The sequence below is a fragment of the Zingiber officinale genome, chromosome 4B, assembly GCF_018446385.1.
Source record: "Zingiber officinale cultivar Zhangliang chromosome 4B, Zo_v1.1, whole genome shotgun sequence".
NCBI classification, from domain to species: Eukaryota; Viridiplantae; Streptophyta; class Magnoliopsida; order Zingiberales; family Zingiberaceae; genus Zingiber; species Zingiber officinale.
Genome location: NC_055993.1, coordinates 137,541,019 through 137,567,002, shown reverse-complemented (window position 1 = coordinate 137,567,002; position 25,984 = coordinate 137,541,019). Strand labels below are relative to the sequence as shown.

The window sequence follows — 25,984 nt, the reverse complement described above, 5'->3', positions numbered from 1 at the left end:
AATGTGGGACGAAACGTCGTCATCAGAGTCGGAGATTGAAGCTCACGCTAGACTTGAGTTGATGTCAAGTCATGAAGAAGATGATAAAGCAAGCTCATCAGAGCATCGATGAAGGGGAAGTAATGTTAGAAGGAAACAACACTACAGGAGGAGCTTCAAATAATGAGATCGACAATGTAAGTCATGTACGGTTTCTTCCTCCTGACCAGTTATATAAATTTATTAAAATATTATCAAAAAAATTTCCGTCAATTAGAAAATAAGAAAAAAGAATTATTAAAAGAAAACCAAGAGCTAAAAGAAACTTTAGCAAAATTTTGTCGACTAGAAGATTTCGACAAAATAAAAATAGAAAATGAAAAATGAAGAAACGAAAGAACAAACAATAAATTTCAAGAATTCTGCATATTTCAATTTTACTACTTTTAGAAATTATCAAAGACCTAATTGATATTTTAGATATAATAAGAGTCAAATTAGAAAATTATCACCATAATATGTTTTGAAAAAAATTCTAATTAATCCAGTAGGTGTGAACCTATATTGAGTTTCAAAATCATATTTAGATTAACAATTATTATGCATGCTTTATTTTTTTAATATTTTTCTAGCTTAAAATTGTTTAAAATTTTTTGTTTCGTATAATTTTTGTTCAAAATTAATTTGATATTAATTTTTCCGAGAAAGAGAATTTCATTACTTTTATGTAGAAATAAATTTTAAATTTTTTTGAGTATTGTATTATTTTTTATAATTTTTTTTAACAAAAATCATATTTTTTTAATTTAAAATTATTTTGTAGAGTTATTTTTATAAATTTTATTTTTTATGTGATAATTAATCATGTTTTTTGTTCAAATAAATTTTCAAAATTTTTTTCTGTTATTAAATTTTCTATGAATTATTTATCCAAATACTAATTTTTAATATTAAAAATTCTCAAAGATTCAATTTTAAAAAAATATTTTTTTTTACAAAATACTTATTCTATTACATTTTCAGAAAATATTTCAATTTTTTTGAGTTTAGAAACTATTTTAAATATTTTTAAAGAAAATATATTTTTCTATAGAAAATAATTTATTACTACTTAAATCAATTTCATTTATTCGTGAAAAATTTGTCACAACTTTTAATATATATGTTTAATTGCTATAAAATTTTTAAAAATTTTTAATAATTAAAAATAATTTTAAAATTATTTTATCCAAAACTACTTTATAACTTGTAAAAATTCAAATTTTTAAAATTTAAAGTTCATAATTTTTCTAATTGTTATAAAATTTTTCCCTTAAAGACTATTTCAGATTTATTTTATAGTTATTTTCAAAATTTTCTCCTATTTTTAATGTGATCAAAGGGGAGAATTAGACATTAAGTGTAGGGGAGGGTACATTTTATTTTTGCATTACATGTTATTAATTGTAAATTATGTACTTGCTATTTTACTATTATTTATTTTTTGTTTATCCTAACTTAACTTGGATTGCTCATATCAAAAAGGGAGAAATTGCAAGTACCCCGTGACAGTTTTGATGTATTCAAGTAAGTCAAGTTAGGTTCTGTTGTGTTTTGATCCTTGTGTCTAATTGTGCATGAACTTAAGAGCACAAGAAGTCGAGCGTGAGACGCCGCAGCTAACAAGAAGGATGGCACTGGAAGGAGTCTACGGGCTCGGTGCATCCGAGAGACTAGGTGCTACGAAAGAGTATGCTGGCGAACAAGAAGGAAGCGCGCGACGTTTCTGAAAGACGAGAAATCAGAGCGGAAGATTACTTGAGAAGGCCGGAAGATGAGTTCGGGTGAGCCAAATTCTGGATTGTCAAAATCACTCAAGTGAGCGAAAGCCAAGAAAAAAATCAATTGGAAGTTGACTCTTGTTCAAGCACCGACGCTCGGAGCTACTTTGGGCGCTCGGACCACTTTGGTCCAGCCGGGGTGCCTCAACTCCTCGATGCTGTGGATGAGCATCAACTAGGATCTGGGCACCCGGAGAATTTGTGTGTCTTGTACTCTTTTAATTCCATTATATTTTGATTAAGTGTGTAATTGATAAAGCTCGATTATTTAAGAAGGTGTTTGCTGTTTTATTTTGTGTAGGACAATTCACCCCCTCTTGTTGACCGCAAGGGACCTACAATAATAACCTACACTTTCTTTTTGCAAGTAATAAGAAAATGTAGTAATTAATTTTGTTACCAACTCACAAAAAGAGGATCTAGAAGCGCTCAGGAGTTGGTGTTAGTCAGCTGGCGGCAGTTGGAAGTTACGGAGCAATAGCACATCAACAGTCGGACATATTCACAACAGCAGAAAGGTCTTTGTAGCTCATAGAGATGATCTATCTTGAAGGCTGCTCGAACAAGGCTTATATAGACTATTGAAGGCGGCTCCTATTGGGATGTATACTAAAAGCCTAGTTTTTGTAAATATTTATTTTGAAATAAGAATCACATTGGTCAAATGTTTGCATTTATGTTAAATGGAGTTGTCCATTTAATTTATATTGTAGATAACATGGTGTGTGGTGCCACACAGAAGATCATGTTATCAGTTCCTTATAAATTATAAATAGTAGCTCACAACCAAGATGGAATGGGGCAAACCATTGGAGTGGTTGTAGTGTAATTTGATATTAGTTTATCTTGACTATAAAATTACACTAGTACACTATGTGTGTATTGAGCAGGACCATTTGAGGTTGTTTCTTTTTATACTGACTGCATAAAAGAACAAAACCTTTGTTATTATAGATGTGCGTACTCTTAATCCCGATATAATAACAAACACGTATACTTAGTATTTATTTATTTAATTTATCAATAGTTGAGATTTAGTTTGTTAAATCAATAGGCCCGATAAGTTGGGAAATGATATTATTTATATGATGTGTTATTGATTATAGAAGGAAATTGTGTCCTAGTAATTTAGGTTGATGATGCCCCCTTGAGGAGCTCATAAGGATTATCATGTAAACCTTGTAGGTGGATTTAGTCCGGCATGACAATGAAGTTGAGTGGTACTATTCTCGGAGCTAGATATTAATTAAGTGAGTTGTCAGTAACTCATTTAATTAGTGAGCATTCGATATCATAAACACAGGGGGATTAATGCACTCGTGATAAGAAGGAGCTCATAATGTAATTTGAGATTGGTGCGGTAGTTCAATAATAACTCTATAGTGGTATGAGTTATTATTGATGAACTTGAGTTGGATGTTCAGGACGAACACAGGAAGCTCAAGCTCATCGAGAGACCAAAATCAATTTCTCTTCTCGGTCCCTGTTGTAGCCTCTATAAATTCTTGTATCCACAAAGTCCACTTCTTACCCAAGTAATGGGTCAGACACATTCTTGCTTGGAGCAAGGGGGCCGACCAAGCATTATTTGGAGCCCAAGAGGTGGTCGACCCCAAGCACATCTTGGTATCCAAGATGTGGCCAACCACATAAGTTAAAAGGAAGTTTTAATTTTTGTTTAAAACTTTCCTTTTTAGCTGCCACATGAAGAATAAAAGAAGTTTTTAATTTTGTGTTAAAAATTTCCTTTTATAGTCATCCTCATAGTTTTTGATCCTGTCCGAACGCTGAATCAACGAACGCTGGGCACGTGGCGCTCTCCGGGTTGCTGATGTAGATCTCCAGCTAGTCTCACGAAGCTCCGGCGAACCTGCACAGAAGTCGGGCCGGGAAGGGGTTCCCGGCGGCGACCCTCCGACGCTCAAGTCAGGTAAGCAAGTGGTGGAAACAGTAGCTACAAAGCTTGTATCTTGCGTACCTCCGGCGAAGTCTGCGGCTCTTTATATAGAGTGGTGAAAGAGCTTCTACACGCCCACCGAGGCGCGTACGTGTCCGCAGCCCATACCTCGGTATGAGTTTGTCAGAAAGCTTACCTGACGCCATAGTTCAACAGTCCCATCGCGCCTTCGATGGGACAACAGGACACCCCGTTGTCAGTCTAGGAGTATGGGCTAGTCATATGACTTGACGGCTGTCAGCAGATGTTCCTGTCCCTATTTATCCACCGCCGGCCAGGACATCCGCCCGGCCGGCTAAACGAAGAGCGCCGTCCGGACGGCCCTAATTCCCTGCGCCGGCCGGGCGGCGCGCCCATTACGTCCTACCTTCTCTTAGGCCTTCCGCTCGGCCATTGTTTACTATTTCATTGAGCGTCGGAACCCCAATCCCTGTCAGGGCGCCTTTTACTATCAGATGTTTACTGGCAGACCGATTGACCTGCCCTTTTCTCATGAGTCCGGTCGGCTCATCCTTCTTCGACAGACCATCTGGCCTTTTGACCTCCACGTGGCGTTGACCCCTCGTTAGGGGTCCCGGTCTCTTACCACCGGATCACTTGCCTTCCCCTCGAGTCTAGTCGAAGGAGGCGAAGTCCGACTGACTGGACTGCCGATCTGACTGAGCAATGATCACTGCATTAGGCCGCTCGGCCAGGCATAGGTATACTCATCCGTTCGGCGGTATCTTGTCCGTGCCTTGTGTTCTCTTGGAATCCATGTCCGATGCTCTTCCCTACTACCCATCACGTGCGCTGCGCACGGTAAGGGGAGCTCATTAAATGCGACCAGTATCCTGCTGACACGTGATGATCGTGCGTTTGTCAGCGTATGGCGGTGGCATCACTTCCGATGGGACAGCCGCCGTTTGAAATGAACGGCTGGATGATGACCTCGTTATCGACGACCTGGATCGGACGGTGTAAATTGATCGCGGCCGCCCTTATAAAGCTCTCGACCTCAGCTCTTCGCCGCATTTCGACCTTATCGTCTCCAACCATCCCTCTGTTCCTTTTTTCCGGCGACCTTGCGTTTCAACTCTCCGACGAATCTACAGCCCCCTTCGATCGTCTTCTTTGCCCGTAAGGATTCCTTTTCCTTGCTGCCCCTCCTTTTTTCTCTCTATTAGCTATTTCTTTCATCATCCCGCATTCTTTCCCTATTTTTACTTCTCCCTCCTTCCATCGCGCGTCCATCCCTAGCCTTATACCATGACCAGCACCTCACAGCCGACCGGCGGTACTCCGGGTCTTTGGTATCCGACCATGGAAAGCCGGTTCGACGAGGAGGACGCCTTGCGCCTCACTCGAACCTATGATCTGCCGACCGACCACCAAATAGTGTTAGCCACACCGGCCGATCGGCCTCATGAACCACCGCCCGGCACCGTTCTTTTCTTCTGAGACCAATTTTTGGCCGGGCTACGTTTTCCACCCCACAAGTTCTTCTTGCAAATCTGCAATTATTTTCGCATTCCGCTCAGCCAGGTAGTCCCTAACTCCATCAGGCTGTTGAGCGGAGTGATAGTTCTTTTTAAGCTGAACAACATCCCCCTCGACCCTAAGATTTTTCACTACTTTTTCTATCCCAAGCAAGCCGAGTGGGGGTACCTTTATTTTCCAATCTAGGATAGGTTTCGTCTTTTTCGATAATATGCCGAGCTCTAATAAACATTGGAAGGAGCACTTCTTCTATGTGCGTTTTCCCGAGCGACCAACTTTTCGTACCAAGTGGCAGACGGCGATGCCGGCGCAACCAGAGTTCGGCAAATTTAGAGGTGATGCGGCCTACCTTCATGAGGCCGAGCGGTTGGTGGGCCAGCGCTATCATATTGACAAGCTACTCCTCCCAGGAGTAATGTATATATTCGGCCTGTCTTCTACCCCAGCCGATCTGCCCTGCAGCATGAGTAAGCGATTCTCATCCCTCCTTTTTCTTTTGTTCTAACTGATTTAATCTTTGCTTCTGCAGCTGAAGTTATGTGGCGTGCTAAGGCGACCGAGAAGCTCAAATTGAAAGCCGCTCAGATTGAGGCGGTGAAGAACAAGGAGGTCGCCGGGCGGGGCCTTGATCCAGCCGATCCGACCGGCGAATTAGGCGAGGGGACTCAGGATGCCCCTGAAGCCTTAGCAGCTACTACCTCTCCTGACGAGGCAGCGGGCGACGCAGAACCTTCTACCCAAGCCGAGGTAGAGGGTCGTTCGGCCGATGATGTTCCGCTAGTCACTCGGAAGCGCCGACGACCGGAATCTGCATCTGCCTCAACTCCACTTGATGAACCACAGCCCGAGCGGGGCGCGGATGCTCCGGTGTTGTCCGGGACGGTTTCCCTGGAGAGTACCCCGACCCCACATGACTCTCCAAGGGCAAGCTCTGAGGTGCCGCCGTCCAGCCCTTCAAGAACTCTGCGTCGTATCAGGCGTTTGGGCGAGCGTCCTTCCTCGTCCACCGGTGGGTCGTCCGGTAAGGCCGATGCTTCTCAGAGCGAGCCGAGCGGCTCAAATTTGATTAAAACCGTCCTGCGCCTCCCCTCAGAGGAATACATGGCTGCTGCTGATCGGCCAGTGGTCCCCGAGCAGCAGATCACTTTGACGGGCCCTCTTGCAAAAGCTTGGGAGGACGCTCGGCGCCGAATAAAAGCTATGACTCCCGGGCAGCTCGGCGACAGCAACCTTCAACAGGCCACCGGGGTATGCTCTTTTTCTTTGTTCGTGTATTTGAATTAAGTTTTTAACCTGTTCACTTTTGCTCGTAGAACTGGGTGGAGCAGATTGCCGTTAGCAATCGGCTGGCCGAGCTGGAGGACGAATTGAAAAAACTCAAGGTCGCGGGAGACAGCCGACAGTCGACGGCCGATCTGGAGAAGGCCAAAAAAGTATTGGAAGCCGAATGGAAACGAGCTTCCGATCTAGCTAGCAAGGTCGTTCGGCTCGAAGCGATGATCAAACAACGAGATAAGGAGATCATGACGGCGACCACCCGGAAGCGCCAGGCCATTGATGACATGGACCGCATGAAGGTGGAGATCAGAGGGCTGGAGCAACGCATCAAGGATCTGGATGCTCTTCTGGCCACCGAGAAGGAGAGCCGCTCGGCCGATCTTCAAAGATTTGATGGAGATTTGAAGGATCTCCAAGCCGCCAGCGACGCCGCCAGCGACGCCGCCCACGCCGCGCTTAAAGAGTATCAAGAGGGGGAGTCGGCCCGCTCCGATGAGGTGAGGAAGGCATTCGTCCGCTCGGATGCCTTTGGGGAGAAATTTACTGACAAGATCTCCCTCACCTTTGAAGAGGCGATCAAAGCGGCTGTGGATCACTTAAAGGCCAAAGGCCACCTGCCCGCCGAGCTGACCATCACTCCCGAGGACCTCGCGACCGTGATGGGCGCCATCCCTGATGCTCTTTTTGATTTCGACGCATGAGTGTTTCTTATGAACTTTTTTGTATCCCCGCCGTTCGGCCAAACTTATTTTTGCTGTAACTTCTTTGGCTAGCCCTGCACTTAATAGATAATCTTTTCCTTTCCTTCAACTTTTGTTTTGGCAAGAAATTTTTCTTTCGTCATGTGTGAAGTGTTCTTTAAAACTCCTCCGCTCGGCTTCACGCTCTAACGTGGACCCAAGCCGCTTGCCTTCAACAACGTCTTTCGCCGCGCGATTAAGCAGTCGCTCGGCGCGCGAACGTCACTCGTTCACTTGTTCGCATTTTTAATTCTAATTAACCCTCTTTTGCTTTGCGCCTTACCTCAAAGGGGTTTTCCATAGATTTTGCTATGCGAGCCGCTCGACTACTCAGGGGTCTTAAAGCTCCCGACCTTTGTCGTCGATCGGCTTCTTACCGCCGGAATATATTACATGGATGGCTCTCCCGCTCGGACGTTTATAGACGCCGGCTCGTCTCTCGATATTTAACGTCGGAGCTCGACGGTCTTCCGCTCGGACGTTTATAGACGCCGGCTCGTCTCTCGATATTTAACGTCGGAGCTCGACGGTCTTCCGCTCGGACGTTTATAGACGCCGGCTCGTCTCTCGATATTTAACGTCGGAGCTCGACGGCCTTCCGCTCGGACGTTTATAGACGCCGGCTCATCTCGATATTTAACGTCCGGGCTCGACGGTCTTCCGCTCGGACGTTTATAGACGCCGGCTCGTCTCGATATTTAACGTCGGAGCTCGGCGGTCTTCTTCGGACGTTTATAGACGCCGGCTCGTCTCGATATTTAACGTCGAGCTCGGCTCGCTCTCGGACGTTTATAGACGCCGGCTCGTCTCTCGATATTTAACGTCGGAGCTCGACGGCCTTTACGGCTAACTTCGATACTGCCGATCGGCGGAACCCTTGGCCATCCTTTGAATTAATTTCACTTCCTACATTACAAGGACACGGGCGACTAGCATACACACAAAAATGAGTTACATTCGTGCACCTTTCATCCAGCTCGATAAGGCTGGAGATGATTCGCACTCCATGGCCGATCCAGCTGCCGCCCGTCTTCATCCTCCAAATAATATGCACCCGAGCGGAGCTTTTCAATCACCTTGAAGGGGCCCGCCCACGGTGCCTCCAGTTTGCCGACGTCGCCGACTGGCTTGACTTTCTTCCAGACAAGATCGCCGACCTGGAATGATCTGGGGATTACGCGGCGGTTGTAATTTTGCTTCATCCGTTGCCAGTACGCCATCAACCGGACGGACGCCTTGGCTCTTTCTTCTTCGACCAGATCCAGCTCCATGTTCCTCCGCTCGGTGTTGTCCTCATCATAGCTTTGGATCCGAGCAGATTCGACTCCAACTTCAACAGGAATGACCGCTTCGCCGCCATACACCAGGTGGAAAGGCGTGACGCCAGTCCCTTCCTTTGGAGCCGTTCGGATGGCCCATAAGACGCCCGACACTTCATCTACCCAACTCCCTCCCAAATGGTCGAGCCGAGTGCGTAGAATGCGAAGAATTTTCCGATTGGCTACTTCGGCTTGACCATTGCTCTGGGGATAAGCCACGGACGTGAAGTGTTGCTCGATGCCGTAGCTTTTGCACCAATCCTCTAGCATCTTCCCTGTGAACTGCCGCCCGTTTCGGAAACCAATCGGCGAGGGATGCCGAACCGACAGATGATGTGTTGCCAGATAAATTTTTTGACCATCTGTTCGGTGATCTTGGCTAGCGGCTCGGCCTCCACCCACTTGGAAAAATAATCCACCGCTACTAGCAAAAATTTCTGCTGCCCGGTCGCCATCGGAAATGGATCGACAATATCCATTCCCCATTGATCGAACGGACATGACACTGTTGAGGCCTTCATTTCCTCTGCCGGTCGGTGGCTGAAGTTATGATACTTCTGGCATGAAAGGCACGTCGACACGGTCCGAGCGGCATCTGCTTGTAAAGTCGGCCAAAAGTATCCAGCTAGCAGGATCTTCTTAGCTAGTGCTCGTCCGCCCGGATGTCCCCCGCACGATCCTTGATGTACTTCTTGGATGATATAAGCCGAGTCCTCCGAGCTCACGCATTTCAACAGCGGGCGAGAGAAAGCTTTCTTGTAAAGCTGATCGCCGATGAGTGTGAACCGACCGGCTCTCCTTCTTAGCAGTCGGGCTTCATACTCATTGGATGGTGTGGCGCCCGAGCGGAGGAACTCTATGATGGGTGTCCGCCAGTCGCTTGGAAATGTGAGGCCTTCCATCCGGTCGACGTGCGCCACCAACAGTACTTTTTCAATTGTCTGCTGAATGACGACCGGCGTTATTGAGCTCGCGAGTTTGGCTAACTCATCGGCTGCTTGATTTTCTGCTCTGGGTATCTTCTGGACAATAACTTCTCTAAAATCTGCTTTCAGCTTCTCGAAGGCTTCAGCGTAGAGCTTAAGCCGAGCACTATTGATTTCGAAGGTGCCAGAGAGCTGCTGCGCTGTGAATCGAGTGGAGCGTTACCCAACTGGCTCCCACATGCCGGGCTGCAAAGCCGTATGAGGGCCTCATACTGCCTTCATTGTTGGTAGCTTTATAATCCAATAGGACGGATAAGTGCATCTTTTCTTCCCGAGGGAGAGCAACAATATTCCAATCCCGCTTGAGTGGACGACCCATCCACGTATATTCTCCAAATAGCTTCTGGTTCACTTCGATTACAAAATCGGCCAAGGATTGCGCTTTGATCGCCGGCGGGATGGTATTGGATGTCGAATTCACTTAACTCTGTCGTCCACTTGATGAGCCGCCCGGACGCTTCGGGTTTAGTAACACACGACCGAGCGGGCTATTTGTTTTGACAATGATGGTATGCGCCAGAAGTATGGACGAAGGCGCCGAGCGGCGAGGACCAGAAAGCCAGCTTCTCGAGCCCAGTGTAACGAGATTCAACATCTTTTAAAATGTGACTAAGGAAATACACAGGCTCTTCTCCGCTCGCCATCACTAAAGCCGAGCCATTGCGTGCTCGGTTGAAGACAAGTACATATAAAGTGGTTCACCCACGGTCGGCTTGGCCAATACCGGAGAGAGTTCAGATATGCCTTCAAGTCTAACGCCCGGTCGCATTCTTCATCCCAGTGAAACTTAGTGGCCTTGAATTTTGAAGAAAGGAGGCTCGGTCGGCTTTGGAATGAACTACACAACGCGAACGGAAGTCAAACGCTGCACTTCCTTTGTATTTCTTGGAGGCGCATGTCTTGGAGACCTTGCTGGGATTTGCTTCAATTTCCCGTTCGGTCACTATGTATCCCGTAAAATGCCCTCCTTTGGCTCGAACAGGCACTTACGGGATTTAGCTTGACTCCATATTTGCGCTCGGAAGGTTTCCTCCATATCTTTGAAGAGATCGGCCGCTCGGACGGACTTGATGAGAATATCGTCCACATACACTTCCAGATTTCTCCGCTCTCTGAATACTTTATTCATCAAGCGCGATATGTGGCTCTCGCATTCTTCAATCCGAAGCGGCATCACATTATAGCAATAGGTGCCACCTTTTCTTGATCTTATCGGGCGAGCGGCACTTGATGATAGCCTTGGTAAGTGTCGAGCATACATATTAATTCCATGACCGTAGAGTCCACCGTTGATCTATCCGGGGATAAAAGTCTTCGCAAGCTTTGTTGAGATCCACGAATCTATCATACTCTCCACTTGTTGCGGCTTGGAGACTAATACTCGTTCCAACCAGCGGAACCTGCACTTGGCAGATATGGCGGCTTAGAAGCTTCTCCACCTCACTTGGGATGACATTCTTCTCTGAAATCTCTTTTTCTCTGCTTGACTGGCCGAGCGTCCGGTCGGACGTGGAGCTCATGCTGCGCAATACTTGGTGAAATTCCGGGCAACTCATGTGTCGACCAGACAAAGACATCATGATTTCTCCGGAGGCATTGGATCAACTCCTCTTTCTGCTTCTCCTCCAGATCGGATGCAATAAAAGTCGTGGCCTCCGATTGGGTTGGGTGAATATGCACTTCCTCTTTTTCTTCATAAATTAAAGAGGGTGGCTTTTCAGTGATGGCGTTTACCTCGATCCGGGGCACCTTCCGAGCGGAATTGGCTTCCGCTCGGACCATCTCGATGTAGCATCGCCGAGCTGCTAGCTGATCTCCCCGTACTTCTCCCACTTCGTCCTCCATGGGGAACTTGATCTTCTGATGGAAGGTTGAGACGACCGCTCGGAATTCGTCCCAAAATGACGTTGTAGGACGAGGGAGAGTCGACCACCACGAAGTTTGTTGTCCTTGTCCTCCTGAGCGGCTCTTCTCCCAGCGAGGTAGCCAGCCGGATCTGTCCGACCGGCTGAACTTCGTTACCCGTAAACCCGTAGAGCGGAGTTGTCATGGGTAACAGCTCGGCTCGATCAATTTGCAGCTGATCGAACGCCTTCTTGAATATGATGTTGACTGAGCTCCCTGTGTCAACAAATACGCGGTGAATAGTGTAATTGGCTATTACCGCTTTGATGAGCAGAGCATCGTCGTGGGGTACTTCAACTCCTTCCAAGTCCCCGGGCCCGAAACTAATTTCGGGTCCTTCCGCTCGTTCTCGGCTACAGCCGACTGCATGAATCTGGAGCTGCCGGACGCTCGCCTTTCTAGCTCGGTTGGAGTCTCCTCCGGTCGGCCCGCCAGCAATAACGTTAATCTCACCTCGGGAAGTATTGCTTATATTTTCCTCTTCCCGAGCGGACGGTCGGGACCGTTCTCTGGACGCTCGGCGATTCTCCCGCCTTGGAGAACGATGCCGATCGGGAGTCTGTTGTTGTTGTGGCCTATCAGCTCGCGTCCGATCGGCTTCATGAATTCTCTGTCGCCTGTCGACTAAGGGAGACCGTCGTCCGGCATTCCGGGGCACAGGATGAGTCACGAAGGGAAGACTTCGACAATCCCTTGTGTTGTGCGTATCCGTCCGGTGGAAGGAGCAGAACATCGGGGTCCATATCTTCTTTGTCTTGGGCCGGGCGGCAGCTACCTCTTGCACATGGGACCTGGCGTGGGGGGATCGAATTGTTTCGGGCCTCGGTCCTCTAGGCGGCTGATGAGCGGCGTGCTATTTCCGCTCGGCAGGGGGAGCCTGCTCGGTTGGAGTTTCTTTTTTCCTGGCCGCTTGCGCTTCTTCCACGTTGATGTATTCGTTCGCCCGGTGTAGCATATGATCATAGTCTCGGGGCGGCTTTCGGATGAGTGATCGGAAAAAATCCCCATCCACTAGGCCTTGTGTGAAGGCATTCATCATGGTTTCCGGGTGGCCGTTGGAATGTCCATCGCCACTTTGTTGAACCGCTGGATGTAAGCTCGGAGTGATTCACGGGCTTCTTGCTTGATGGCGAACAGGCTCACGCTTGTTTTCTGGTAGCGTCGACTGCTCGTAAAATGGTGGAGGAAGGCCGTTCGGAACTCCTTGAAGCTAGTGATGGATCCGTCCGGCAACCTCCGAAACCACCGTTGAGCCGATCCCGAGAGAGTGGTAAGAAAAATTCGGCATTTTACTCCATCTGTGTATTGATGGAGCGTAGCTGTGTTATCAAACTTACCTAGATGATCATCTGGGTCGGTTGTCCCATTATACTCGCTGATCGTCGGAGGCACATAGTGCTTCGGCAGAGGATCTCGCAGAATAGCCTCTGAAAATTGGCGATTAATTCTCTCGGGTGATGCGTCCGCTCGGAGGGCTTTCCCCTTTCTGTCATCCCGTCTAGGTATTTCATCCGAAGAGGATTCCCTATTTCTATGAGCTGGTACGGCTTCAGGGGTGCGGAATAGGGCTCGATGAAATGCAACGGTGGCTGGTGGTGCTTCCGCTCGACCACCGGACGCTGATGTTGCTTGCTGCTCCGGCCGCTCGGCTGTGGCTTTCTGACTTATCACGAGCGAGTCATGACCTTATTGTCAATGTGATATTTCGTTTGATATTGAGATGAGATTGGTTCCCAATGCAATTTGATCCTGTCCGAACGCTGAATCAACGAACGCTGGGCACGTGGCGCTCTCCGGGTTGCTGATGTAGATCTCCAGCTAGTCTCACGAAGCTCCGGCGAACCTGCACAGAAGTCGGGTCGGGAAGGGGTTCCCGGCGGCGACCCTCCGACGCTCAAGTCAGGTAAGCAAGTGGTGGAAACAGTAGCTACAAAGCTTGTATCTTGCGTACCTCCGGCGAAGTCTGCGACTCTTTATATAGAGCGGTGAAAGAGCTTCTACACGCCCACCGAGGCGCGTACGTGTCCGCAGCCCATACCTCGGTATGGGTTTGTCAGAAAGCTTACCTGACGCCATAGTTCAACAGTCCCATCGCGCCTTCGATGGGACAACATGACACCCCGTTGTCAGTCTAGGAGTATGAGCTAGTCATATGACTTGACGGCTGTCAGCAGATGTTCCTGTCCCTATTTACCCACCGCCGGCCAGGACATCCGCCCGGCCGGCTAGACGAAGAGCGCCGTCCGGACGGCCCTAATTCCCTGCGCCGGCCGGGCGGCGCGCCCATTACGTCCTACCTTCTCTTAGGCCTTCTGCTCGGCCATTGTTTACTATTTCATTGAGCGTCGGAACCCCAATCCCTGTCAGGGCGCCTTTTACTATCAGATGTTTACTGGCAGACCGATCGGCCTGCCCTTTTCTCATGAGTCCGGTCGGCTCATCTTTCTTCGACAGACCATCTGGCCTTTTGACCTCCACGTGGCATTGACCCCTCGTTAGGGGTCCCGGTCTCTTACCACCGGATCAGTTTTAAAAGAGAGTTTTAAAATTTTAAAATCTTTTATTTTATAGTTATCTACAAAGGATTAAAGAGAGATTTTAATTTTGTTAAAATCTTTTCTTATTTGTAGTTATCTAAAAGAGAGATTTTAATTTTTGATAAAACTTTCTTTTTTTGTAACCATGATTTAAAAAGAGAAGTTTTAATTAATCTTTACTTTTTTGTAGTTGTCTACATGTTTTTAAAGAGAGAGATTAATTTTAAAACTTTCCTTTTTGCCATGTACTATAAGAAATTTAAAAGAGAGATATTTTAATTGTTGTTAAAATTTCTTTTTTTAAAGGGATGTCATAAATAAGGAAGTTTTAATTATGTTTAAAACTTTCCTTTTTTGCCATAACCAAGGATTATAAAAGAGAAGGAGAGAGTTTCTCATGAGACACACAACCTAAGCCTTGCCTCCTCTCTTCTCTTCCTTGTGGTCGACCCTCTCTCTTCTTCTTCTCACTTTGTTTCTTCTCTTAGGCCGGCGACACCATCTTCTTCTCTTCCCTTTCTTCTTTCTAAGGTCGACACCTATCTCATCTTGGTGGCCGAAACTTGAAAAGAAAAGAAGAGATCCTTGGTGGCCGGTTGTTTGGAGGGGAAGAAGAAGAAGAAGGAAATTTCCTATTTTGGCATCCCTTGGTGGCTCGAGTTTCTTGGAGGCAAAGAAGTGGTTCGGGTGGAGTTATTTTGGTAGATCGTTGCCCACACAACATCCAAGAGGAGGAGAGGAATACAACAGAAGATCAAAAGGTCATTAGCTACAAAGAAAGATATAACTAATTAATGGTTTCCGCTTCGAATTAATTAGTTAGTTTTCTTTGCATGGATTATGAAACACCAACACAAGAGGCTAGCGATTTTATGTTTCGATTTCATGCTATTACTTTGTATTCCAATTTAGCATTTCGATCTTGTGTTTCTATTGTGGTCTCTGTAGTTAAACCTAACGTTACTGTAAGAAGTTAAATATCCAGTTTCTTTGAAAGGCTTTGTCTAGAAAGTGGTGGATGATCCCATAACCAAGAAGGTCTAGTACCTCGCCATATTTAACCTGGAAGCCAATCTTTGACATAGATATTTAATCAACTTCTGTAATATGATTTAACTTAGGAAGATCACATCGGTTAAACTTGGAGTAAAAATGTTATATATCGTTTCCAATCTAAGTTTAACTTCTGAAGAGCAACTTGAGTTAATAATGTTAAGCATCGTTTGCAATCCAAGTTTAACTTCAGTAGAATAGATGAGTAGCTAAGTTAAGTTCTGTGCTTGTACAAATTTTTGTACAGGAAAAACAGAATTGAATCCAAGTGTAGCAACCAACAGCTCCAGCTTTGTCCGAGGCACCTCCAGAAGCAACTCTTATCCCCTTATCTTCGGAATCGATAAAACCCACAACCTGTAGTTTTTATGCTCTTGAGGGTGCCTTTAAAGCTCTCTAAAGCACATCCAATGCCAAGCTTCAAGGCGTCTCTATCTGCATGGGAGGCACCTCCATGTGGGGACTTCGACCAAAGGCTTTGAGGCACCTCGGGTTACTGTTCACTCAAGGCTTGAGTAACTTTTTGCTCCTTTCATCTTGCAAAATGTGTTAGTCTAAAAAAATAGTGTAACTTGTAAAATAAAGTTAGCATAATAATAAAATAAGATATTATTAATTAGATCATGTCTCTCAAAGACCAGGATCTAGCCAAGATATCAGTTTAAGGATCCAAAATAGACCTAAATTGGATATGCGTCTAAAGTCTCTAATTGGGACTCGTCCTCACTGGAACACTTTCCTATATTGACTTACCTTACCTACCATGCAGAATCAGTCGACTCTTTTTCGGCCCACCAAGTCTTCTCGCTAGTTGACAGGTTCGTAGACCTAATTGGACTTCAGCCAGCTGTTAGGTCCTACGAACCTAGCCGGACTTCCCACCAGATATTAGGTCACTCCTTGACCTATCTGGACTTTTACACCAGCTATTAGGTCCTCCAGACCTAGCTGAATTTTAGCCTGGCGTCAGGCCCATCAAGTCCTACACACTTAGTATAAATGTTAGATCACACATAATTTTAATTCATTTATCATTCATCAAAACTTAAATTTAATCATTGGTGCCAACTGCACTAGCAGTTGCAACACCGGAAACTCACAAGTCTTGAAATGAGTGTAATCATACCTATCTAGGTCCATCAATGAGTTTTGATCGAAATCTACTGATGGACCTAGAGTTTTTGGTTATCTGAAAATTCGCCATCACTAGGAAGGGTTGAGCGAGGAGAACATAGATATGATATTAAAACTTAGTTCTAATTACTAATCATGAAGTTCTTGTCGTATGTCAGTTGGCACAGAACAATGCAACTTATGAATTTCAACGAACAACACATCTGTTAAATTTTATTTTTCAAAAGCAACAAGAACCATTTTGTTTAAGTCATAACTTAATTTGAGCTTAAACCAAATTTACAAGACCTTTTTAAATTCCTAAGCACACCCTATAGACTTGAATCCAACTGTTGGACCTAGTCTATTTGAATTTATGAAAAAAATCGCAACCACTACCAAGTTTTTAATTTACAGAAAGAAGATATGGTGTAAAGTTTTAGATATCAGGATCAAAATTTTAGTTGTGATCAATGAACAAAGCAGCCAAGGTCGAATTATATAAGGTCCACGTTGGGCCTGATATGATCCCATATTAGATCCACATGTATACTGAAATTCATCGTAACATTGGAGCACCTTTGGAGAGTTTTAAATAAGTAATGGATAACACCATTTTAGTCCTTGCAACACTAGAAACTCATAAGACTTAACGAGTGCAATTAAACATGTTTAGTTCTATCAATGAGTTTTAGTCAAAATTCACTAATGGACCCACGATAATTGAATTTAAGCAAACTCCGAATCATTATGAAGGATTGAGTGAGGAGAAAGTAGATAGGATATTAAACCAAAGTTTTGATCAAAGAATAAAGTGAGCCTGATATGATTGCATATCAGACCCAACGTGCTAATATCTATCATATCAGCTAAACGTGCATGAGCAACATCTAGCTGAAATCTAGTATCACATTGGAGCACCTCACAAATCGATTAAGTAATGGAGGACATCATATTGAATGTGTTGTCCCATAATTCTTCCCTAGACATCCATTGACACCATAACACGATTTTTGTTATCACCTTTTGCTACAAAAGTGTACATTATTTTTTTACACTACAAATTAATTTTACAGTAGCAAATTGATACATACATCACTAAATCTTCATTCGTCTTCTTCTACCAATTTTACTCTTGCTTGAAATTTATCCATCAACGACAATGTTCTTCAATGATGTTGTTCTTGAATGTTGTCGCCCTTTGAAGTCTCCTCTTGAAACCCTTATGACAATATCCCAGTACTCTAATTACTCTTTTGCAATTCCGCTAAATTGTAGGAGGAGATTTGGTAACCGGAGGAGGTTCATGATGGTTTCGTGCTTATAAGAGAAGGAAGAAGATATGGACGAAGAGAGAGGGTGAGACCATGTGCATCCGAACTATAGAAATGATTTTCAAATAAAAATTTGATTCGGATGCCTTGGAAAATGGGATGGGGAAATAAGAGGTTGGCTGGAGGGGCAAAAGAAAATTTTCATATATTTTACTGTGCCTTTTAGTAGATATAAAATCATGATATACTTTTTGATAAATTCTATATTCAGCGTACGACATTTGGTAAATTATCACTCAAAATATGATAGCACAATCTAGTGCTAAAGCCAAATGTAAAGCAACGACAAATGCAAAATTATGAAAGGATATGAATATTTTTAGGCAAAAATCAAAAGATTTCTCATGGAATTATGTACCTATTTATTTTCAATAAAAGGATGTATCATCCACCCATCGGTATTATATATCCTTTTATCATCCACCCAGCGGTATTATGTACCTATTTATTTTCAATAAAAGGATGTATCATCCACCCATCCGTATATTGTTTCCACATTATTACCTATTTATTTTCATTGTTGTATGAACAATGATGGAGATAATTTGGGTGATTTACCAGGATTGATCCTAAGCTATGGGCTATAAACGTCGATGCTAACTCGGATTGTTTTTCTCTTTTTCTTATTGATATGAGTTATGATAAGTGGATCCTTTGTAAGAGAAGAAAAGGGGATAATAAGGATAGGGAAGATTGAAAAGGGCGAGACGAGGGACCGTCTGAAAAAAGTCTGACCAAGTAGGGGGGTCGCTACACATACGACAGACAGAGATCAGTCGAACATAATAAACCGACCGAGCATATAAGTTCGGCAGACAAAGGCCGGCCGAGGGAGGGTCGATCGGGCGAGAAGGCTTATATACGCCTGATTGATTAACTTCGGCCGATAAGGCATGACCGAGCGAGCTCCACAGACTGGTCGAGCATAGTGGATCTGCGGAGCATATGAGACCGGCAGACGGAGCCCAACCGAATATATAAGATCGACCAAGTAGGTATAGTCGGTCGGGTATAAAGGATTGACTCAGTGTAAAGAAAATTTATCCTTAGGCGGTCCGAGATATGGTAGAGTCATTTGAGCATATGAGTTTGGTAGGCAAAGACCGATCGAACATAAGTGCTTGGACCAGCATAAATAACCGACCGGGCATAGAGAGTCGGCCAAGCATAGAAGTTCTTAACCTTGTGCACAACAGACAGAGATTGGACAAACGTAATAGACCGACCAAGCATATGTGTTTGGTAGGCAAAAATCGGTCGAGCACAAAGACATTTAGTAACATACGACCGACTGAAGGAAAGACTACCGGGCAATAGTACTTTTATACGCCCGACTGATTAATCTCGGTCGATAAGGTGTAACCGATCGGGCTCAACAGACCGACCGAGTATGAAAAGTAGATCAAGCATAAAGGTCTTCAACCTTGCACGATTTCTGGCATCTTTATAATAGTAGAATCCTGGTCGGGTATAAACAACCGATCGAGTACAGAATATCGACTGAGACTAATACAAGAGAAGATATTTTTCATATATACAGAATGAACTTATGCGACTAACTAAATGTATGTAACAAGTTAACCATAAGAATATGTGATCATATGACAGCTTAATTAATTTGGCGGCAAATAGCTTCTAGAAGTCTTTACAGGTATGCTAAACGATAAAGAAGGTACATCTGGGGTAAGAAAAAAATTCCTTAAACTATTATGGCAGTTTCGACTTACGTCATCTCTTAACAAACTTTAACAAACCGGGGTTCACCTCATGACTGTGGAGGTTAGATGAGGTGGAATAAAAAGGAGAATCCTCTCCACTGGCAAGGTACGTAAACATACACATAGCATCAAAATCAAACCCTAATTTTCATCTTCTTCCACACTGCTTCCCTTTTTTCTTATCGAAAACTAACTTGAGCGTCGGAGGGCCTAGCCAGGGATTCTCACCCCGGTCTTAGGTCACTAACGCTTTGTTGGTTAGTTTCATTGTGCGTAGGAAGAGGAGATCATCCATTGGATTGCTGAGTCTTCACTGATCCACGGAGGCACCTCGTCGGAGTTCATTTCTGCGAGGTATTCTTCATAGATTTGTTTTGGTTTTCTCGGGTCTATCATTTCACTTTTAGGCTCTCGTGAGATTCGTTATGGTTTTCTTGGATCCTCTCTTGTTTATCGACATCAGGGTCATTATTTATTATCGCTCATCGTTACCCAGCGCTTCATCCCGCAAACTCTAAGACAGGAGCACTTATGTTTTTCCTTTCTCTCGCTATAAATCCGAGCTTATATCCTTCCTAACATCATCGGAAGCTTGGGTAGATGTTAATGTGACTCTACCCTTATGTATGAACAAGATAAACCTGTATTATAATAATTATAATAGTTATAACAGATACACTACTGATATATATATATATATATATATATATATATATATATATATATATATATATATATATATATATATATATATATATATAAATTCATAGTTACAATGTGAATATATATATATATATATATATATATATATATATATATATATATATATATATATATATATATATATATATATAATATAGTAAGAGGAAATAGTAATAATATTTTTTTTGAGTTATATGTCTATTTACATTTTAAACAAGTTATATTATAGTATTTATAAATATATAATTATTTTTCTTCACGATAAATGAAAATTTACAGAATAAATTTGTATGTGTATTTAAATCCAAAACTTATTACTAAATTACATAATTATTGCTGAGTTTAGATGGTGAATATTTAAATTAATATAAATTTCGGGATGTAGCTAAAATTGTGGATATCCGATCCAATCGACCGACCCAGCTGGCTGCCCCCTTAACGGTGGAAATTCTCCGGTGCTTTTATCCGGTTGACTGACCTGATGATCGTCCTTCAATCCAAGACCTTCGGCGTCCTGCGCCCCGTCCGTTCCGCCGCCATGCAAGCCACGGCCCTGTTCTCCTCACCTCTCTACTCCTTTTGCTTCCACGCCCGCGGCTTCCGGCTCTATCGGCCCTTCGGGACTGTCCCGCCGCCTCCACTCAGATCTTGGCGCCGCCGCTTCTCTGTCTCCTCTTCGAGCTCCGGCGATAGGGTCGTTTCCCGTCCTCCCTCCGAGCTGCGAAAAAAGCCCATCGGTGGCAGCAGCGGCGTTGGAGATGAGAAGCTTCGGGCTCTCCGGGAGTTGTTCACGAGACCAGATGTTGGTATAGATGCTTACATCATCCCCTCTCAGGATGCTCATCAGGTAAGTGTTCGCCAAGGCAAGCAGGATTCGGGTTTGAGTTTGTTTTACCATATGGTAGTGTAATTAGATTCAGTTCGAACCTCGAGTTGTGGAGAAAAACTTCAAAAACTAGAGATTTTAATATACGTGGAATAATACTGAATTCATTGATTGTAGCTTCAATAATAAGAAATAAACAATGGAAGAATTAAGGTCAATCAATATGAAATATCTGTAATAGGTTCAGGACAATGTATGTTGGTTATCTACTCATTCGAAAGGAGAATTGAGGATCTCATGCCAATTGTTAACATAGGAGTAGTATGTATGAAATTTCAAGCCTCATCGTAACATGAAATTTCAAGGCTTAGCGAAAGCAGCACTTTGATGAATTATTTTTGGTAATCTTCATGTTAAGAAAACAAAGAGTAGCATGATTTCTGGAAAGTTTGTCTCCACTCATACCTTGCATCCATTAGCTCTCCATTCTTCTCGTTTTGTCTATTTCATAGTTTCACCATCTCTCTTCTTTTCCTTGTCTTTTTTTTCTCTTTTCCTTTTTTGTGTGTGAGAAACAAACAAGGTCAGTGTTACACATGATTTGCTTAGTCTTGTACCAGTATGAATTAGTTTACTTTAGGTGCATAACTTAGTACTCTACATTTTTGGAGAGAGTATTTTAGTCAAAGCATTTGCAAAGAAGTGATTATTTCTTGCTATGCAATTAAATGAAACATGAATATTTCAAACTAAGCCTAAAATTTTGTTGTGCACACATCCAGTCCTTTGTTTAATGAACTTTCTTAAAGATTATGTTCCGAACACCAACATTCTAATCAGACAGTTCCACATTGGTTGGTACATACTAATTTAATTATCTTGTTCCGGAAGATATGAATTCATATCTCTTTGTTAACCATTCATTAGTTTGTTTGCTTACATACAGTAACGGATTCTACTTCTTCGATTGTGTACCACTTCCATACTTTATATGTTGTGTTGATATTTAAAAATTGGCATAGTTCCCTTGGAATTAGTTTCAATGTGAAGAGCATTGATTAACTCAGAGTCTCCATAGAGCATATCCAAGGTTCATTTTCATATTCACCGTATCTAGAATTACTGGAAACAATCAGTCAAGAAAGATAACACCAGTGTATTCCACTAATGATGTCATATCATCTGAAGTTGCTAACCAATTTCAATAAAACCCCCTTACAGTATCTATTTGTTTTGGAATTGGCAGAGCGAGTTTATCGCTGAATGTTTTGAACGACGGGCCTTCATAACTGGCTTTACTGGTAGTGCTGGTACTGCCGTGGTAACAAAAGAGAAGGCTGCTCTTTGGACTGATGGACGCTATTTTCTTCAGGTAGGTTATTCTTCATGCCACAATGCATGTATTATCTGCTCCTAGTTAAAATAGTGGGTGTTCACACTTAGACAAATACGTGCAAATTTCATAATCTGTTTTATCGACAAATAGGCTGAGCAGCAACTGAATCACAGTTGGGTCCTTATGAGAAGTGGCAATCATGGTGTTCCCACCACTAGCGAATGGCTTAATGATGTCTTGGCTCCTGGATGCAAGATTGGCATTGACCCTGTGAGTTCTCTTTTCAACCTCTACAAGGCTAATTTACAATTTAGAGAATTTGAATGTTAACTGATCATTTTTACCTTATCAATAACTACACAAGATTTATTTTTAAATATATGAAAGCTCTATGGGTTACATGATATAACCAAGGTACCAGGGTATTTGAAGCTATAGAAAGACATAAATCCTTTATTGTAGGCTTATTTATTAGTTGTTTCTCATGCTGTGTAACTAGGGTACTTAGGTATTCGACCAATAAAAAGACATAACCAGGGTACTAGGGCAAGACTGCTTACAATAGATCCAATATGGTGGTAGGAGTTTCGAGCTGCATTTTATTTTTAACCTTTCCTCTTTAGGTGGGGTACACCACAAGCAAGAACCTTCTTTATGATGAACAAGGCCACTTTTAGGTTAGGGATATAATGATGCAAATGGGTTGTTTCTCTTACTGATTGATGACATGCATTAGATTGTTGTGTTTTTTTGAGGGAAAACCTATCTTAGAAAATTTGAAAAGAAGAATGTAACGGCTAAATCAATTGTTGAATAAGGATATAGAGACTTGGCCTCCATATATTGGTCTCAAGCAATTGATAACAAAAGCCAATTAAACACTATGATAGTCAAGCTTCCATGCACCTTACCTCTAAGTCAATCTTCCATAGAAGAATGAGAGAACATAATATATAAATTACTATGTAAGAGAAAAGATGTATTCTATAGTGATTATTACATCATTTGTTAGTTTGAATAGCTAGTTGATAAATAAAGTTTTTGACATCTTAAATATGAAATAGTTTTAACATGTTTAATTCTATGATATTTTTTGAGCTAGAATCAGATGGAAATGTTGAGGAGCTGTTTGCAATTATGCAAATATGCAATAAACATCCTTAACCTAATACAGTATAGGTAGAAAGAGACTAAAGTTTACTTTATTTTACCCATTATCTAGTGGAGACTAAAGTGGGCTTTTACACTTTTCCCTACTTTTCAAAGCCTGTTGTTCCTAGTAAGATTCTATATGAGGTCAAGGAATGGAAAAAATTAGAACTCTAGACTTTACTAAAATATAATATACAACTATCAATTAATTGAATATCCAAAAATATTTATACTATTTATTTTGATTTTGTTAACATAACTGACTTTGTATTTCAGAAAATTCCGGAGAAATTCTTTCTGATAAATGCCTATGTGCATCTATGGCAGTCTTACTCTTATAAACCTGACCTAATATTTCATTTTGACCATTAGATTCAGATTGATTCACCGGTCCATATGCAACATCTATCATTATCATAGTATAATTGCATGTATGAATCTTTGCTCTAGCCACTTATCTTTTTTGTATTATGTTTCTTGATTATCACACTCATTTATTGCAAGGTGTTATAGTGTATTACTGTGTTTTTTTTTATTAATTTATGAAATCATTAATTTTGTTTTTTGTCAAATAATTTGTACTTTTGGTCATTGTAGTAGTATCTATTATTCTTTTGGCCTCGTGGTGTATAAAGTTTAATGTCTTTCACTTTTTGAAGGGAGCAGTTTCTTTTTTCGTCTACTGCAGCAAAAGAATTGAAAGAGGAAATAGCCAAGAAGGATCATCAGGTAGTTTTTCTCTATGATATCAACCTCGTTGATGAGATCTGGGGAGAATCAAGGCCAAAGCCTCCAAGTAATCCAACTAGAGTTCATGATGTTGAATATGCTGGGGTTGATGCCTTGTCAAAGCTTTCGTTCTTAAGATCTGAACTAATGGAATCTGGCTGTACAGCTATCACTATATCTATGCTTGACGAAGTTGCTTGGCTTTTGAACATGGTAATTTCTCTCACCTACTGAAAATTATTTAAGGAGTTACTTGCATTGGACGCATTAAACCAAAATCGAGATATATACCATGGCTTTTGTTAGAGTGTTCAGGCATGCTGTAGAAGATAGATAGTGTTAATTTCAATTCTCTGAATAATTGGAATAAGGCATGAATGCTAGCATAAAGGCATGCTGATATCTGATTACAGTTAAATATACATGCCAGGCTTTGATACCTCAATTGTCAATTAAATTAGGAAATAAGTCAAGTTAGAAACTAAGAAACAAAATTAAATTAAATTGAACTTCTACCAAAACTTCCCTGCAATCCTAGATAAGATAATTGCCAAATTTGAGATTTTCTTTAATTATAATTCTTGTAAAGAGAAGAACTTACCAAAAAAATGTCTTATAAATCTGAAAGCTTTTTGAACTCAAATTCCTAATTTGCATTACCTTCTTCATCTATCTCCTCAACTTCTTTCCTTCCTGTTGCTTGGTCCTAGTTGGCGCCACCTCGTATTGACACATGTATGTCAATTGGTACTTAAACCATCATCTTGTTCTGGCCATTAACCAAAACCTTATGGAACGAGATTCTAAGCATTGAGTTGAATCAATCTAAATAGCCATTTTATACGGTGGTCCATTAAAAGTTTTAGCATCTTGTTGGGTTACAAACAAAAACATAATATTCCATGGTAGTTCAAAACTATGGTTAAAGTTAGTCAATTGCGTCATTTTTTCTCTTATGTTTATATGATGTTATAATTTTCTTTAAACTAAAGTTTTATGCATTGTGCTATGTGTTGGTCTTGGTGCGGCTGACAAGAGGGGGGTGAATTGCCTGTAGAAATAAAACAACCTCTTTCTCATTCTTTGGGACTTTTATTAGTAAGCATAATTGATTTAAATAAAAATAAACTGAACAACTAAAATAAAGAAGAGGTGAGAAATTACTTGGTTACAACCTAGGTGGTTGTTAATCCAAGGCTTTGAAAATGCTCCACTAGAAAAACTCCTTTGTTGAAGGCGGAGTAGCCTCTTACAAACGTTGACAGCTCACAAGAAAGATTAGGAAGTGATTACAAGACTTGTAGTTCAGTTGGTGTTAAATTCCTAGTTTAGAGACCTTGAAAAAACCTATCCATAGCTCAGAGGCACCTCCAAGGCGCCTTCAACAAGATAAGTTTTATCCGCCGAAGATAAAATTTTATCTTCAGCTAATGGCTCTTGAAGGCGCCTCCAAAAGTCTTGAGGGCGCCTTCCATGAGCTCAAGAGCGCCTTCTATATCGTTGAAGGTGCCTTCTATGACCAGGTATTGAAGGCGCCTTCTATCCTCTTGAAGGCGCCTCCAGCAGCTACTGTCAGACTTTAAAATCAACTTCGGAGTTGACTTTTCTTCGTGCGGGTGATACTCTGGTCGTCCGAAGTTGAGCTCACCCGAACCCAACTTCGACCTTCTCCTCGAGCAGGCTTCCTCCCGGCTTCTCGTTTTTCAAACGTCGCGCACGTTCTTCTCGTCTATCGGTGTACTCTTTCGCTGCATCTCGTCCCTCGGATGTACCGCCGAGCTCATCAATTCGCTCCCCATGCCATCCTTCTCACTAGCTACGTTTTTTGTTCGACTTCTTGTGCTTTTAAGTTCCTGCACACTTATACACAAGACATCAAATACAAACATGACCTAACTTAACTTGATTGACCATATCAAAACTATCACGGGGTACTTACAATCTCTCCCTTTTTGATGTGCATCAACTTAAGTTAAAGTTTGGGTTAACCCAAAATAAAATAACTGGTTCTAAGGAAATGA

The 25,984-nt window shown here is 42.5% G+C and overlaps 1 protein-coding gene across 2 annotated transcripts in view; it reads left to right on the top strand.

Moving 5' to 3' along the window:
• Positions 1 to 20,332: 20,332 nt before the first annotated feature.
• LOC121976979 (aminopeptidase P2-like) overlaps positions 20,333 to 25,984 on the top strand; it is a 40,612-nt gene continuing 34,960 nt past the window's right edge. For both annotated transcript variants that reach the window (XR_006110719.1, XM_042529432.1), the window contains exons 1-4: positions 20,333 to 20,767; positions 21,993 to 22,118; positions 22,233 to 22,352; positions 23,901 to 24,176. Coding sequence is in view for 1 of the 2 variants with exons in the window: in XM_042529432.1 (XP_042385366.1) it covers positions 20,402 to 20,767; positions 21,993 to 22,118; positions 22,233 to 22,352; positions 23,901 to 24,176 (888 nt within the window). In the remaining variant the exon portion in view is untranslated. The remainder of the gene's footprint in view (positions 20,768 to 21,992; positions 22,119 to 22,232; positions 22,353 to 23,900; positions 24,177 to 25,984) is intronic.